The sequence below is a fragment of the Cardiocondyla obscurior genome, linkage group LG09 (assembly GCF_019399895.1).
Source record: "Cardiocondyla obscurior isolate alpha-2009 linkage group LG09, Cobs3.1, whole genome shotgun sequence".
Classification (NCBI taxonomy): Eukaryota; Metazoa; Arthropoda; class Insecta; order Hymenoptera; family Formicidae; genus Cardiocondyla; species Cardiocondyla obscurior.
In genome coordinates, this window is record NC_091872.1 from 7,313,642 (window position 1) to 7,331,714 (window position 18,073).

Consider the following 18,073-nt stretch of genomic DNA (forward strand, 5'->3'; position numbering starts at 1 on the left):
ATATTAACGGTGTACGTACATAAAAGCAACGTGGAATTGGCGACATTGATTTGCTATGTTTGAGTATATCCTTCTCAATCGACGACAAGTCTGTGTCGGAGTTAACGTTGCTGTTTATCTTTGTTCGCCTCGAGGCAGCTTTCTCGAAAAACAGCCGAAACATCTCGAGGTGCTTATACAGACGACGAAGCAGAAAACGGATTTCTCAGTAGTGTGTATTAGAGGCTCCTTTGGGACAACGTTGTCCCCGCGGCTTTTACATTCAGTCACCACCTCTCTAAGACTTCGGTTCACCGCAATTCACCTTGTGACTTTTCGATGCTTCACAGAGAAATGAGACCGATGCTTTTTACAGGGCCGTTTGCACGGTTCTTGAAACAATAAAGGGTATTCGTACTGCGAAACTCGTAAAGAAGGAAACTGCAATGTTTCTGCAAACTCCGGATCTCCACGTAGCATTCTCACGTGCCGATGTGCACTTTGCGACAAGAGAAGACTGAACGTAATGAAATATTCTATGTAGATCTCGACAGACCGTCTTTATCTATTGTGTAACGCGATCCAAGCTAAGATCTTTAGAAGTTTTCTTTTTTCTTCTTTTCCTTTTTCTTTTAGCGTTTTGCTCGTATTTATTATGTCATATTTGCAGATAGTATCTTAGAGAACATCTTAATTTTATATCTTCCAAGCGGAAATTTAAGCTGTCGAATATGTGAGTTATAAATGTTTCCACATGTGCATTGCAAATTTTAAACAATTATTTGCGTTATAAGTATTTTATATAAAAACAGGCTTTTTTAATAATATAATAAATTATTTTTAATAATGAATAAATTATTTAAAAATTTATAAGAAAACAGCTATGCTGAAAAATATGTTTGGCGACTATAGTTATAATTAAAAATGTTACTATATTTTCTACGACTTGACACGTCCATTGCACTCCAAGCTTGGCGAATTATGCACGAGACTGCGTACTGAATGTTATGCATGTTTAACTGTAAGTAGATAAGTCTCGCATATGGCCGGCCGCGTGTACATTCTCTTTCTTTTTCATCACTCTCTTTCTCTCGAATACGTGCCCGTTCAAATTCAATTCCTCTATTTACGGTAAAAATATGCATTGGTTTACTTTGCCGAGAGGAATGCCTATCCCGCTGGTTTATCGCGTATATGTATGTCGCCGCACGTTTTGCGAGAAATTCGATGGAAGGTATTTTAAGCCTATAACATACAGCTCCATAATCTTTATATCTTTACATAATAGCATACGTTGCAGCATTACAAGGGCTTCGGGTAACTTTATTTTTCGTTTAAATCGCTTTTAAAATTCTTGCTACATATATTACATAATTTTTTTTTTTTTTTATCTAGATATATTTTTAAATAAAAATTTTTAATAAATATATTGGTGCGACGTTCGAATAAGTTGTTGATTAATTATATTGTTACCGTTTAAAACCAACCGGTGATTTTTCGAAGTTCGGTTTAATATTAATATTTCATTAATATATTTCCAGGCAAAGACGGTCTTTCTACGATTTTCCTACGTCTCACCCCGCAACTCACCCAGCGCCGGGCCACGTTTTCGGCGCTCGGCAACGGTCAGAGAGGGGGTGAAAAGACCCTAGCGCGCCGACCAATCACAGCGCTCCATCGATCGCCTGATCGCGAACGATCCGTTGCGCAGTTGAGAAAGTACGGCCACGTGGAGAGGAACGGTTCTCGAGGCTGATCATCATGTTCCTGTACTCGCCTCGCCCTGGGAGTCCCACGAATCGCAGTGTCCTGCACAGAACGTTCGACCGGACAAATAGAAGTGAGTCAACTCGTTCTTTATTTTGTCACGATAGCTCCGCATACATACTTGTAGTCGGGCGACGAAACGTGAGCACCGAAGCTGCAATGTTCGCGATCGAAATAGGTACTTTCGTGCACTTTTCACGCAGTGATCCTATCCTCGCGTAAGTCGGAGCAAGCTCAGGTGGCGTGAAATTAATCTCGTAATATGCGGTGCTGAGGTTTACGAACCGCGGTTTCAGTAGTTAAGGATTGCTTCGAAACTTCGTTGGCATTCCGGGCGTTTTATATAGAGCTTTTTATGTCGTATATTACGTCTCGAGTCGCAAGAATATAATTCGGCATATGTTTTCCAGAAATATTTAAAAAGAACTACTTAATAATTAATGATATTATGCGAATGGTTGATATGCGCATTTGTTGGGAAAATTAAATCTATACATTGTAGCACGCAAGTGTGTCAGTATTGTGGGCAAACTTCATCTCTTGTTTCGACCTTTGATCACGCATCGTTAGTCAATGTCTTATTATATTTGCGCCTCCTCGCCAGAAGAGCGAGGTAACCGGCGCAGAGATTTCTCCACAGTTTATAGCCTTGATTAATTAACTTGCAATGCGTTTCTTAATTTACCGCGCAATAAACTGGCGGGTTGATAACGATGTTCATGTATTACGAACGCGCAACAGGTTCAGGCTAATCTTTTTCTTTGTAAAGAAGATAAACGTGCAAACGTTTTTGCCGGATTATTGTTAAGTGATATCGGTGCACGATGTCTCCCGGCTTTTAAATAACATTTTTGTAGAGTATACCTATCTGTTCGGTGGATTAATTAAAATTAATTTTAATTTAAAATTCTGACACGAGAAAAAAAATCTATTGCGCGTATTCTGTAATTTTAACGTATTTTAATATTATCTTTTTATAACATATCTATTAACATTTTTTAATTTCATATTATTTGAAATAAGAAAAATGATGTAAAATTTGACGAGTACATATTTGTGTGCTGCGGTGAAATAGAACAATACTTGAAATGTTTAAATTATCTTATAATTACATTGACACGTGTGCCAGTTAAATTAAAATGTTTAACGTACTGAAATAATTTTTAATATATTTTATTAAAAGGGATATTAATGTGAGAATACATTTATTCTACAAGTAGGTTAGTTAAATTATTAAATAATTTTATTTATACATTTATATAAAAATTTATAATGATACACGTCGAAATGAATGTGAATAATTTATATTCATTGTATGAGCACCTCGTCATTTATTTCATTCGTATTTTACGTCATTCCTCTTCAAGTGGCATACAAAACTTTAGCCATTATGACGACTAACGAATTAAAGTTTCTTTTAACTTGTAAACCTGTTTTCATTGACTTGATGTAATATTTTTGTCACGTTGTCGTTATCACTAAACCTTCATTTATTAAGCTGAGTATGATCAGTCATCAGTTGAAAAAATAATATAATTTTACTGATTGCGAGTTGTTAATTGACCCAACTAATCAAAAGTTTTCGTTTTCTGTTTCAGAAAAGGATTGAGATGACCAGTACACGTGTCGTCGTCGTCGTCGTCGTCGTCGTCGCCGATATTTTATAAACGAACCACCGGTGGTTCGTCGGGTTTTTTTTACGATTGCCGCACAAAGTCTCGCGTTTTATTATTTGTACGATTTGTCTCAACTTAACGGGAGTGCCGTACATTTACGCGCGATAGTGTTCAATAAATAATTAATTCTCGCGAATATAATTAATTCAGGCGCGTTCGCGTGTGTCCATAGTGCGCGGAAGGATGACTCGTCACTCCCACTGAGAGGAGGAGCAGGCCTTGGAGAGGCTTCATGCTTCGGCAGAGCAACCGCATGGTAAGAATCAGTTTTTCTCTTCATACAATTGCTACCCGAATTAAATTTATCTAGCTAATCTAATTTTGCAGTTGTCATTTAAAAAAAAAAAAAAAAAATCTGTCTGGTATCGGTCTTCTAGTCATTGTCCGGCGTGTACCGTTTATCTAAATAGATATCTATACATTTTTTACCGCGTGCTTGTTTATTGTTGTGTGTCGACTTTACGCGATGCTCGCTCGACTGCTGAATTCGCCGGGCAAACCGGTTCTCGCCACCCGCCGCCCGCGCGTCCTCCACTATGCGAACTTGGAATGCGAGAACCTGCCGGCCAGATGTAAACACACGCACGCACTCACCCTACCGCGGCGGTCAGCGGGCCCGGCGACAAACAGTCTGGGCAGTCGAGCGCGCGTTAGATAGGTCAAGACGCGTAGTAAATTTAGTACGCGGCGAAAAACTTTTAAATATTTAGCTTTTCTAGCTCGTTATTTACCTAGCAATAATTATTTAGTAGTTTTGCTAGACAGCCACGAGCTAATTATTAGGTAACGGTGGGAATCAATTTCCACCCGGGTAGTTGTTTCAATAATAGATATTTATTTTTAATTATTTATTTGAAAAAATTAATAAAAACGCGTATAATTTTTTTTTTTAAACGTGCAAAAAATTTTTAACATGTCTACATTAATATTATTATTTTTATGTTACAGAATCAACTGCAAAACTCTGCTGCTGCGCATCGATCGGTGAGTCGCATGTTTTATTTCGTAATTAAATTTTTTAATTTATTTTAAGTTTTTATTTATTAAAAAAAAAACTTTTCGGACAATATATCGAGTCGTCATCCACCATGGTTTCTCGAAAACCATGTTTTGCTCGGCTAAAATGTGAAATGTCGCGTACACTTGGCAAGACTCAAGGAAAAGCGAGCATTTCATCAACGGGAACGAACGGTACGAAAGGTACACGCGACTCAGTACGATTTGGAGCGTGAAAAGTGTAACACGGAAAAACACTCGTGCTAGGTTCCCGAAGATTGGAAAATCTCGTTGAGAGTTCGTAGGCGAAATTTCTTTTCGTTCACCGATTTTTCTCGTTACATGTTCTGGCTCGGTACCCTTTAACAGCGCGTATTGACTGCTCCGGAAATATTTCATTGTGTTTACTCGACATAGACACATAATCGCGCCGAACAAAAATCGGGTATAAACAGTATTTAACATTTGTTTTACTTTAGCACATTAGTAGATATTTATTCGATGGAATTTAACTCGCGAAAACAAATTTTATTTATGAACATACGTTTATGAGCTTACGAATATTTTTTTTTATTTATTTATAATTACTAAAAGTATATATTAACTTTTTATACCACACGAAAAAATGTCTATCAATCTATCGGCGCGTAGACGTCGCGCATCCCTCGTAATTTTCGCTTTTTGCATAGGATAAGAGTTGGGGTGACATATCGGCGATTTACTTTAGAGACGTGGATTTATATCGCGCACTTTAAAATGCAGTTTGCAAGCGACATCGCTTCGATGAGATTACTAGTTCCGATGCGAATGCGTTATCGAGCTTCTCGAAATCTAGTCCTGATTTGTGCCTTTAACGCATCTTGCTATAACGTTACATTATTTCTCACGTAAGATCATATCGTTCAGAAGTACGTGCACTGTGTACAAGCGAGTAGTATTAAAAATTCTGGTGTGTCAGGGTAGATCACACGTTCCTTAGTTTTATGGCGTCGGCTCTCCGCGTCAGAATCGTTCGTAAAAAATGATGGATCGCACACGCACGTATTACGAGGTTGCGCAATGAATTCGGAATTATGTGTTTCACCGTACCGTCAGTCTATTTTTTAGTCACGTCAGTTATTCTTCACGTCATAGCGCGATAAAAATGACACAACTCAGTTCTCTGTTTAAAAACAATATTTGCATTTTATATCATTACATTAATCACGCGATTATTCCCTGTGTAAAAAAAGAGTAGGTTTTTTTTCTTTCTCTTCTCACCGAAGGCCGAAAATTAGGATTGTCCAGATCACAGTATATATTTAATTAAGTCTGCTTAAAATTTAAATTAGTATTACAAAGTTAAGTTTAGTAATAAATACATTGGCGTACGCGTCCCACGAGTTCAGGCTTTGCGTTGGTTTTATACCCTTTTATATTACTTGGTTTATTTGAAACCGACTCCCGTTGACAAGCCAACATCTGGAAACGACCCGTAATTGTAGTTTTTTTTTTCGCGCGGAGTGACCGGCGCATTATGTCTCGGCCAACGTTTCGTAGCAGTTTCACCTTCGCGGAAAATAAGAAGGCCTTTTTCATTTCTAACTCCGGTCGAAAGAGAAAGAGTATAGCGCGGAGGGTAAGTCGTACAAGAGGTGGAGGATGCTGAGAGGGTTGCCGGGGGTGGATTAGGTCGGGGGCGCGCGCCGTGGAGAACGCGCCGTTCGGTCTCGGGGGCGTAAGGGAGAGTCAGTGCGCGGCGAGGCGCGCCAGCTGCCGCACGTCATGATTCTACCCCAGGTGAGCGACGATGTACCCAGACACTACCACTACCATCCCGTCGTTAACAGGACGACCGCCAATAATCGTGAATATACACTCAAATGATAATCCCTGTGCATGATGAGTGTCCGGCAATTTTTTTTTTTTATTATTTGCTAATTTTTTTTATTTTTAATTTTTTTATTTTATATATATTTTTTTTTTGATTTTCTTTTACGTTACTTCTTCATTTCGTTTTAGCACGGAAAAGCATGAGCAAATCTTTATTTTTACCTTCTTGTCCCGTCCTGTATAACTTTCCCTATCTACGTAAAGAATTTGACTGTAGAGAAAACGGAGAGTTAAATAGGGATTATACTCTCGAGTGCAAATTCACGATTACGCGAGTATTACGCAGTGGTGTGAGGAAAATCGGCAATAAAATTTCACGTGTTTCGTGCCGCGATGCGACGATATACTCGAATTATTTCTAAGAGCGGAAGTGAGAAAGGGAAAAGAGCGAGATCTCTTGACCGCGGTCAAGCGGTCAAACAAAAAAAAAAAAAAGAAAATGGTGTCATTAAGCGGTGACACCGAAAATTCTCTCCGAAGAAAAATTTTTTCCTGTGCCATCAGTTGCTTCGTGGTTTTACATTCCGAGAGTGCGACAGGGGCCATCGCTGCGTCTCGAGTTACGTGAGAACTGCAAATTGCAACCGCAAATTACACTGCCGTTTTTAACATCGCGAAATTTGATGCCGGGCCTGCCAGAAAATCGATTCGTTCACCGGTGAAACAGTTCGCGGATAAAAATAACCCGTAAGATAACGCCGGCGATGGAAATTTTAATTTATGAGGCATGAAGGCGTAATCGTACGAGAATCATAACCGAGTCGACGTAGAGGATGATATAGCTCAATTTTATCAGCTCGGTGAGTCTCGTGAAACGTATTGTAAAAAAAAAAAAAAAAAAAAAAAAAATGCATTACCGTCATGAGATTTAACGATAAACAAATGTATGAAAAATTGATATTGAAATTGATATATTGACGTGTCGCGCTGGCAAATTAGCTCGTGATTAGATATCGTGATAGTTATGTTAATTACATAGAAGGAATGGTTTTCGAGGTTTATTCGAGAAGGTTTATTCGACAGGGATATATTTATTTAAAGCTAGAATCATATCTCGTTGGTACGGTTTTTGTAAACTTTCCGAGTATATTTTTTAAGTCGAAAAAATTTTTCAACTTCCTCGAGGCACACGATACGTCTAACTTCATGCTGCATTTTCACGAATCAAAGTTTCTGCGAGAGCGACTTTTCTATCGCTGCAACAGGTTCTCGTATCTTTTGGTCGTTATCGTCACGATAATGCTAATTTCCTTATCGTGTTCTCTGGTAGACTGATTATCAATGATTGACCGAAGGAAATGTAGGCCGAGTCTACAGAAAAGGCAAAAAGTGTCTTTTAGTCTGAGGAAAGCTGAACACCTGTCTTCGTTATATTTTAATTTATATTATCGCTTATTGCTGTAATTGTAGTGAGTATAGTTTGCATGCTTGCAATCGTTAGGGAATGCATAGACATGTCGAAATCTTTAACTCGAGAATAGACTTTTAATACAAAAAAAATATGTACGAGAGAATTCTGTAATTTTCTGTAATTATTTACGTTCATATAATCACTTTAGTACAAAAACATACATATATTTGAAAAGAATTTAAGTATTAAATTTTGATTTTACTTTCTGCTTTATATATTATTTAAGTTTACATTTTATATAGAGATCTTTTTTATATTTCGAAAAAGTAAATCTTTTAATTGAATTTTAATCTTTTCAATATTTTAAAAGTGTTCTCTAAAATAAAAATGATAATAATGAAACACTATTCTTTTAATAATATTTTATATACATATTTGTGCATGATTACAATCAGCAAATTATGTTGTCGAAATTACTGAATTTCGATGAGTAATAAAAATTCATCGATTTATATTACACTCATTGATTGAATTGAATCGAAGATAAAATATTTGATTTTCGCGAAATATAATTTGGATCGCTAAAGATTATGTTATTCTTCTCAACTATTTTTACAAAAGGTATTAGGCCAGAATTAAAGACGGTGTCGTAATCATAAAAGTTTATCATCCATTGGGCGGGAAAATAATCTCCATGAGAGGTCATGTTCATAAAATTGTGCATTGCACGTAAAATACTGAGTAATAAGTTACAGCCGTACGGTTCGCGCAAGTACTTTTTTGCTCCATACAAGAAGGAGAGTTCAAAAGTCGCGTAGTTTCCAAGTGATAGAATTCTAATTTCGCGAGAAATCAATTAAAAGAACTGTGTCGAGTTTTTCGTCACTGGATACGTCGATTGTCGAGTACCGCGGGCATGATAATTAAAAAAAAAAAAAAATAAAATAAAAATAAAAAAAAGGAAAATTACTTTCCATCGGAATAAAGTTTAAGAGGTCCTTTAAACAGCCGGTGCCGGCACTTCTCTGGAATTTCTAATCACTCGACGAGGAGAATGAGAGGGAACGAGAGAGAGATATATATATGTATATAGAGACTTGGATGCGATCGCGACTTGAAATCGACTCGATTGATCCGCTGAAAGACCAAAGTTTTGGAAAAGCGACGATATACGGTGAATGCGGATTGAATGCCACCGCACGTGCTGGTTGGTTCGTGCTCTCGAGGGTGGAATTAAATGTTTTAGAGTTCTATAATTGAGGACTATCACGAACATTTTTCAATTTTCCGTCGAAAACTTTATTCATTATAGATCGTTTATTAATTCGTGAGCCACATCGTTTGGAATTCGTCGTGAGTTCCGGCCGGTTTTGCGATCTGTGATTTTTCGTACGATTTTCAAGCCGCAAAAAGATATAAAAAGCGTCCGTCGTTTCTTCGGTGGTGGAAATTACGCCGTAATGTCAGTCCATTAAAAGCAATTACAGAAATGTCTTTAAAATGCTTTCCTATCTCGCGATATTTTCTCTAAGCGCGGAGCCGCTAGGAAGCAAGGGAGTATCTCGCGTGCGTTTAATATCTCGCGTGCAAAGAAGTACGAAGCTCATTTCGGATGCGAAAATTATCTACGTGACATAGATGCGAGAAAATATGATGTTGAGGAACACAAGGCTACCATCGTGAACGCCCGTTACACGATGCGGCCAGTTAAGTTTAACTTAATTGACGAATAGTAAATTAATTTGTATGAAATTGCGTTATATTGTGCAATCAAGATTGAAAGTAATGTTCACCGACAGGGCTCTTTGATGTTGATCGTAGTAAACAAATTAATATGTTCCGTTTGCGTCCAATAAAATTTCTCATTATTACTTCTACGCGGCGCTAGAAGCAAATGTTTCTGTACAAGGCGTACGCGAAACATTACAGCATCATATATTAAATTTGCAATGTATATTTCGCGATATGTCTTTTGTTTCGAGAAAGATAAGTTTGAAAATAGAACTTGCAGGTACTGAATATATGTACACCGTGGCAAATACAAACATTTGTAATGCATATGGAAGTTTTGACAGTTAAATGTTAACATTTACAAAAGTAGTCATCTATTGTATTTGGCCGAAAGGAAATAGGAGATAATTTTGAGATACTATATAAATAGTAATATAAGAAGCTAGACCACGATCTTACAATTTACATTGTTAATATCACCTACAGCTTTATGCATATATGGTCTTATTAAAAAGCGCTAAGCGTAGCACTAATTAAAAAGTACTTAGCAGTCTACGTGATCGTTTTGCTCGTCTAAAGTGTTGCGGCGGACGACTGTCTTAAATATGGGTTTCTTTTGTGAGATTAAAGGACATAAAAACTTTTCCAACTATACAGTCTGTCCCACGTAACAGATATCATCAACGTCTTTGCAGCGAAAACGAGGAAAGAATTACTTTTTCCAATGCAATCAAAAGTAGATAGTTTTCGTATATTGTTACAGTTGCCCAAGTGTCGTAGCTCGGAAAGTCGCGTTTTCTGACTACTCGATTCCCTCGTCGAGGTCGAAAGGGAGTTTAACGTCATGATACGGCGCGGAAGCAAAGTTTAATCTCTGTATGGAACGTTTCCGCAGTTCGCGATCGCCGAGTTTCGGATTTTCCACCGGGAAACTTCGGAGACGCGCCGCGATCGGACGTTCGCGAAATTCTCCTTTTGACGGGACGGAATTCACCTCAACTCCGTGATATTCGCCGGCATACCGGAGATTGTCCCAGTCGAATTTTAATCGGGCGAATTTTCTTGTTACTCGAGACGATGTCACGAGTTCCCGACAAGTCTCGCTTACGTCGTCAATTGTTTTACGTAAACAGATGCGGTAAACGTGTATTCCCGCGAGAAGGCGACAGCCATGTCTTTCAGGCTCTCATTTTACTGCGAAAGTTTCTCGCATTTCGAGCTCGATAGCGAGAGATATATTTAGAATGAAATTTTCCAGAAAAGTTTAAAAAGCAGACTGTCGCGAAGCCGTTTTTAAACTGATCGAACGTAGTCGTGGGGTGATAAATGAAATCATTTTTTATTAATAATTTTTTATTTATTTCGTACTAATTATAAATTTATAACTAATAAATATCGACTGCACGGGTTATTAATCAAATATTATTAACCAAAATCGATATTGTATTGTACTTTTATAAAAAATTTAATTTTTAACATTTTATATTTTTTTACCTTTTTATTACGATCAAGTATTGATGTATGTAATTTAAAGAGGAATATGCGGAGATTAGATTATCCGTTTAAAATTAAAACGATTATAAAAATGACATACGGTTTCGAGTAAACTAATGAGTTTTCCATCCTTAGGGAAATACCGAACAAATCTTAAGTCACCTTAGAACCTCTGAAATACTCACTTTGACCAAGTACAATTTCTCTCGAATTTTACAGATTTTTCCGGGTGCTCTTGTGTATCAAATCCAATCAGATCTATAGGATAAATCGGATTTAGATTGGGAAAAACTTTACTCGCGCGATGGTTTCTTTTCTTCCGACATACTTTTAGGTATTGCGTGAGGTTCATACGCTCGGCTCCGTCGGGAAAACGCTCTTAATAACAGCGGAGAAAATGTAATTCAACCGATGCCGCGGCATGTAAAGTTTATTAGTTTTACTCGATTAAGAAAAATTGTATGATTTATTTTATCTTGCGAGCAACAGCAGCTCCGCGATATTCGATCTTCACAACGATACTCCACGAAACGCATCGCTATAAAAAATCGTTTTAACCACTATATCGAATTGTGGACATTTCTCTTCGTAGTTGAGCAGAGATTTTCTCGACGTGTCTGTATGTTTTGCGGATTATCGGCGCACTTTAATCTCGTAACGCGGCCACGCGAAATATCGCGTATCTCGGGCGGTAGCTTTGTTTAACCGTCGTTAACGTGTAACAATGTAATTAGTTATCTCAATCTTCCAGTATGTGCTCGCGGAAGTCTTCCATCTCTCAAGAAATTTCGCTCGCGGCCGATCCTTCGAGAGATTCGCGTTCTACTGAGGGAATGTAACGTACCCTACCATCCGCGACTATCTCAATCGCTTTTTGTGTTTTTTTTTTCTCTCTTGATGTTTTCTAGTTTTATTCTAAACGAATTATTTAGATTTGAGGGATTGTTACGGAAGCAGAGGCCTCCTTCCCATCTTGCGCGATGGCACTGCCACTTTCCATACATTACCTTGCATACATTACCGTGTTCTGAAACTAATCGATCGGGCCATATACGACATCGATATCGTTAGAGCGTTCTGTCGACTCTGTCAGAAAGAGGAAGTTTGTGCACTCCCCTAAATTTCGTATAGCACGCAAGTTTCAATAGGGGTTGTAATAGATGTGTACTCCGAGGTATAGGTGTGCCGATCCTCGAGAGTGGTTAAGATCCATGGAGCCCTTCTCCGCAGTGCGATACACCCCTTATCGGGTCTTCTCCAACCATCGCGTTTCTCTCTGACAAGAAATGTTAATGTGCGCCAGAAAGATTCGCGTAGCACGCGATATCTTGGCGAAAATAATAAATGAATCTGCAATTCTTCTCTGGAGAGCTTTTCAGCATTTCCGTCATGAATAAAATTGATCAACGTTTCGAGCGCATAATGTACGGAAACATTATACGAACTCAGAACGGATAGAGAGACATCGCAATGCTTTCTTTTAACTTTTTCTAACTTTGTCGATTTATCTCCAAATTCTTTTCCCAGGATCTGACAATGATCGATATCATTTCCTATGATTCGTACATTTATTTTGTGTGCAATAAAAATCTTGCAAATAAATACTTTACACGAAAATGCTTTTAGATTCGTTTTCATCGCGCAGGCAAAATGGAATAATTTTTGTCAATCAACCGTAAGCATGTATTGGCGAACAACAAACAATTTGCCGTTCTCGGGTTCACGTGTAAAATCGCCCGTCGGTGGAAATGTACCGCTCTGTTTACGTATAATCGTTGGTCTCGCGGGGGACAATCGATAAAAGCTCGCGCCGACTTGGTCCACTTACGTCGCGAAATTCTCCAGCAGCCCGATGGTATTGTTGAAATAATTAGTGCAGCTTTCGCACGCTGACGTCGAATTTCGAACGAATTCCCGCCGACATCGTGGCCGCCAATAGACCGTGATCAAATGTAATGTTCCATTTGATAGCACACCCATTCGCACGGCGATTGCACGCAAGCCTACTTCCGCTTTGCACTCGACCGCGTTCGTCGGCCGCGCCTGTTGCATGTTACAAAAGACTAATTCAAGATATATGCATGGATATTTACAAAATCCGATTTGAGAGGAATCAAAGTTTTTGTTTTATTTATTTATTTATTTTTTTATTAATTTTAAAATAGGTTTAAATATTTAATAAACGCGAACTGCCTGAGACAAACTTATTTAATTTATCTGTAATCTTTTTTGAAAAGATATATCAATATTTTTTACTTTTTAAAACTACGGTACGTAGTACTGGGGAGGGAAAAAAAAAAACCAAAAATAGAAAAATTTGACGTATGCGCACATCGTGCATATGTGCATAAACGCGATAAATGTCTGGTAAGCAAATGTATGCCGCATCTGCGTTCTCTCGCTCTCGTCACACTTGTATTTGCATACTAATTGCTAATTACCAATCAAGCTTTGTGCTGGACTGTGAATCTTGTAGGGTGTATATCGAGGCTGATTCAACAGTTAGAGATAATCATCTGCGTCCTTGACAATATTAGGGATCAATTGCAGAAACTAATTAAGTCAAGTTAACCGAGATGCGAATTGCAAAATATATCTTCGTGACGCAACGCTTATTTCAACAAGGAGCTTACTTTGCATTTAATTCCTTATTTAAAGATATTAATTTATTCGATATATTATAATGATTTAATCTGTTTTTTATTTTTTTACAATATATATATTTTTTAATTGATTATTTAATAACGATTAGATTAACAATCCTGAAACGCTCATATGTTCCGTATAATATTTTTTGTATAAAGAAATTAGTTATTTGATCTAAATTGATTAAAAAAAAATTTTATACAGAAGACAGTTTTCTTTCGCGAAATAAATCTTTTCGGTGAAATAATACGACAGGAATACTAGCTAAAGAAAGAAAAATTTGACGACGCGAGGACACTCGTACCACAGCTTCTTACGTATCGCACTAAGCAAGTGAAATTGTAGTGGATTATATTAAGCCGTATAATATTAAACATCTACCCTTTGTAATTCGCGTAAGTTCGCCCGTGCTTCCTCCAGGATTTTCCTTTAAGACTGCAGGGAATGTAACTATGTAGGAAACTGTAGTACGCTCTAACTGCATTCTCAGTCTATCTACATTAGATTAGATTGACGTTGTTACGCGGTGAAACAAACGTAGAACGAAAGACCTAATCGAGCTCAGTTTCGATTTGCGGAGCAACGATACGGATAGACGAAGTAAGCCTTTTGCTGTAACAAATTTATCCAGATTTGCATTTAACTAATCTCGCTTTCGCGTTCGACGTAATGAAATTTAGACGTTCAATCTCACGAAAGTTTATCTAAGACTTAAAAAAAAAAAAAAAAAAAAAAAAAGTTTTTGATACTCTACCGCAACTTAAGCGTCACGAAGAATGTAAAAATAACATCTGCCGTCACGTTGATATTTCTCATTTCACATTTTTGAGTAAAGTACTTGGTTCAACTTCCGTGTAATCGTGGAGATCATGAACTGCTGGAGACGTATGAACTCTCGCTTCGCTGAGAAATTGCGCGGCGCTATCGACGTCAATAAACGTAAAACAAGATGAATATGGATGGCATCCTTCGCATGGCGCTTAAAGTTTCGCGGTCACTTTCCTACCCCAGTTTCATCATTAGCCGCAAACTGTGCCAATCGAAGTACCCACGAAAAGGTTTCTAGTTAGCCTTTGTATACCGCTGATGCTCGGGTCAACGAGCTGTTCAATATGTAAACACTTAGGTACCCGCAACACGCGCGCTGTTAAACTTACGTTCGCTTGATGATACCTTTATCAGTCGCAAGAGAGAAATATTATTAATCGTCCGCTCGCAGGCAATGAAGTAGACATTTTCCATTTAAGATCACTTTCATTTATTATTTCTCGTGCATAAAAGGTTTTCCTGTATCCATCTGCTATTAATCTGATTTTAAAAACTTGCTCGATTGCGATAATATAAATTCCTGATATTACACCTGCGTTGATTATTATTAATTCAACGTGACATCAATCATTACAAACCGTTTTAATCAAAGTCTGTGCACCGTTAGGATTAATGCAATTATCGAAATAATTGCTTATCGACGAGAGCGCATCGTAATTATTGCCTAATTTATTAAATTCCATTTTGATAACACGCTATCGCGATATTTAAAGCCGTTTAAACCGATCCCGGCGTTCGAAGTTTTGATTTGTTTAGGCGTTTGTTAGGTCGGGAGTTCCGCCAACGGTTTCCTGAACTCCGCAATCACAATTTAACAGACCCTCGTTATCCTTTGTGCATCGTCAAACTGCCGACGTAGAACTTGTCAGCTACGGAGTATGGGGACTATCTTACTACGGTAGCTCTCGTCCTGTACGCCTCATTGTACTATCCATTCCAGTCAAATGTCAGCTCGGCATGTCAATGTACAAATCGAATCAACCTTTTAACCTTTATTCTCTACCTTTTCTTCATTTCTATCAGGCTTTTCTTTACATACGACATTTTTTTCTTTAATAAAATTTAAATTGAATATCAGACATTTTCGGGAGATTATAAAAAATGCGAAGGAAAAAAAAAATTATAATTTTTTCATAAATCTCATATAAAACGTTTTATTAAATAAAATTTCTAAACTAATATTTGTTAAAGATTGTCATTTAATTAATCTGTGTATAAAACTTCAATCGTTATAACAAAAAAAAATTCGAGTTATTCTTGAATTCGCATTATCCTGCTTTCGCGGTCGGAAATTATTGAGGGCGAATATCATAGCTCGTTATTGTCAAACGAATATTAATTGAACTTTGTCGTCGGTTTAATTTGGCTTCCGCTTATAAGCTCCCATGAAACGCGTGGGGTACACCAAATTCCAAGAGTCTTTCGATGCGTTAGGAAACTGCAAGTACTATTACTATTATGTGCCGCGGGTTCACATGCTTGCCGGAGTTCCTCCGTGTCGCTACATAACTTTTAGCATGAGCTCTTGCGGCATAACGATCGCGTATTTTAATCTGCGAATATAACGCGCTCGGTATCTCGCGAATACGCATTAGCATCGTCATTTCCAACTGTCCGATTTCCTACAGGCGCTGTCACGCTCAGAGGTGACTCGTTAATGCCGTTTAATTATTCCGCCTTGGGCGACTAAAATCAACGGCAGCTTTTGTAATTAAAACGCGTTAAACAAAAGCATTCTTTTCGACATACGCGACCTCACGATAAGCCGCAGCCAGTCGCGAGTGCGTGCAAATCTTTTTATACATCGCCTGATCGGTTCCTTTTTTTTTCTTTTTTTTTTTTAACATTTATTTAATGCACAGTTACTTTTGATTATTCGCTGAAACGCTTCGCCTTTATTTAATCACCGATTCAGCTCGCGGTGACACCGATAACTTCGATTATTGGTTTTCTATGCGAGATGCTAACTAAGTCATTTGATTTTCAATGATGGAAAACGAACGTCAAAGAGCGAGACGCGATCGCGACAATCGCTAGATTAAGAAATCCTCTTTGTTATATTGAAAATTTTTTACATTTACATTTATTTGGCCGGGATCGAAAGGAGGAACGGCTCGAGGAACCCAAATCTCGTCGTTACTATGTACATATATGTGCAGATGCATACTGTTCTGTTGGAAACTCGTTTGCGCGCAAAATAGAAGACCGTAGTCTTTAATCGCATTTCCCCAGACACATCTGGTGCCGGAATTAGCTTTTACCCAATTCAACGAGGATAGTCAATGGAACGCGAGGAAATAGGCGGATACATTCCTGTAACAGAATGGGATAAACCAATTAATGGAGTTAGTTCTTCCCGAAGTAGAGAATAGTTTTGTCTTCTTATTATCGTTAAGATTCAATTAGAACTCCGTGCCTACGTAACGTTAACGTGAAACAATTTAATGACATTCTATTTGACATCCTATACACGCAAGTACATTCTATATATATTTTTTTTTTTTTTTTTTTTTTTTTTCTACAACGTATGTCTTAATTTTAAATTATAATTGAAAGGAAATTTAATATTAAATATTAAATAAATGTCAAATAGAAAGTACATTTTAACAATGGGAAAATACTTTGTCGAACGTTAATTCTTGTAACAGTTTCTAATACTTGAAATTAATCCGACTTCGAACATTGAAATAAAGTAAGAAATAAAACCGCAAATTTATATCTGGTTGGATTATCGTTGTAAGCAAAAAGGGGGATTGCGTGATAAATAGCGCGATTAAAATACCACCAAAATCTTTCGTTTCGCTTTTACCGTGATCTCAGTTTAACGAAAATCTCATCGTCGTTAGGTCGCGCCGGGATAGTTTGTCACATCAGGATTTGTTGCCATCCGGTTCCGTCTTCCTTCGCCCTTCGTACTTTTTACCTTTCACTCTCGTCTTCGAAACCCTGCGTCCCTTCGAGAATCGAAGTCGCAGCTTTCTTCGCACGATTACTCTTCCTCCATCTCTCGGCTTTTGTGCTCACTTAATGATCTGTAGGATCTGAGAGCTTTGCGAAATGGCGTGGCGTCAGCCCGCTTTGAATTAGAGTAATTTACCCCGCTCGTCTGTAGCAAATTAAATGATCCTTCCAAGCACTTTTCACGTTATGCAACGCGAGCAGACGCGAACGTAACTTTAATCCATTCGGTTTTCAATTAAATTCGACGTTCCTGCGATATATGAAACAACACTTGAGCTATTTCGAGATTTTAAATGCATGATAATTTACAAAGCTTTCTTTTTGCGTAACAAAACGTAAATCAATTTTCGAAAAGCGTTAGGTATATTCAGGGAATAATTTTTGAAAATAGTTTGATGTACTTCTAATCGGTATTAATTGAGTAATTATGTTTATCATTTAATGCAACTGATTTAATGAATAAAAACACAATCCGTACATTCTTTTTCACGGGACATCTTTATTATTATCATCGATATTTCCGTCGCGTATCTGGAATAATTAACGGTACTCGCATCCATTCCGGAGCCTAATATTCTCAATTGTAATAAGAAGTCTTTCTGAAAAGGGACTAAAGAGCGTCCATTTAACGATAGCTCGGAGCAACGACTGCTATAACCCTTCTAAGGGTAAGCGTAACTTTATCCCGATGACCGCATCGTCGCCTTTGGGGTGGCTCCTTGATAATACAATCTTAATTTGATCCGACCCTCGGGGCTAATGTAAGTTAATT

General features: G+C 37.7%; 1 protein-coding gene across 3 annotated transcripts in view; it reads left to right on the forward strand.

Moving 5' to 3' along the window:
* Window positions 1–3,386: 3,386 nt before the first annotated feature.
* The window catches only part of LOC139105521 (dopamine receptor, D1), a 69,615-nt gene continuing 54,928 nt past the window's right edge, over window positions 3,387–18,073 (forward strand). The window contains exons 1-2 of one of the 3 annotated variants that reach the window (XM_070661684.1): window positions 3,387–3,678; window positions 4,371–4,406. In XM_070661684.1, the coding sequence (XP_070517785.1) occupies window positions 3,655–3,678; window positions 4,371–4,406 (60 nt within the window). In that variant the 5' untranslated portion in view covers window positions 3,387–3,654. Of the gene's footprint in view, window positions 3,679–4,370; window positions 4,407–4,475; window positions 6,265–18,073 lie in introns of those variants that run through there. The other 2 variants (XM_070661685.1, XM_070661686.1) reach the window with 2 other exon arrangements.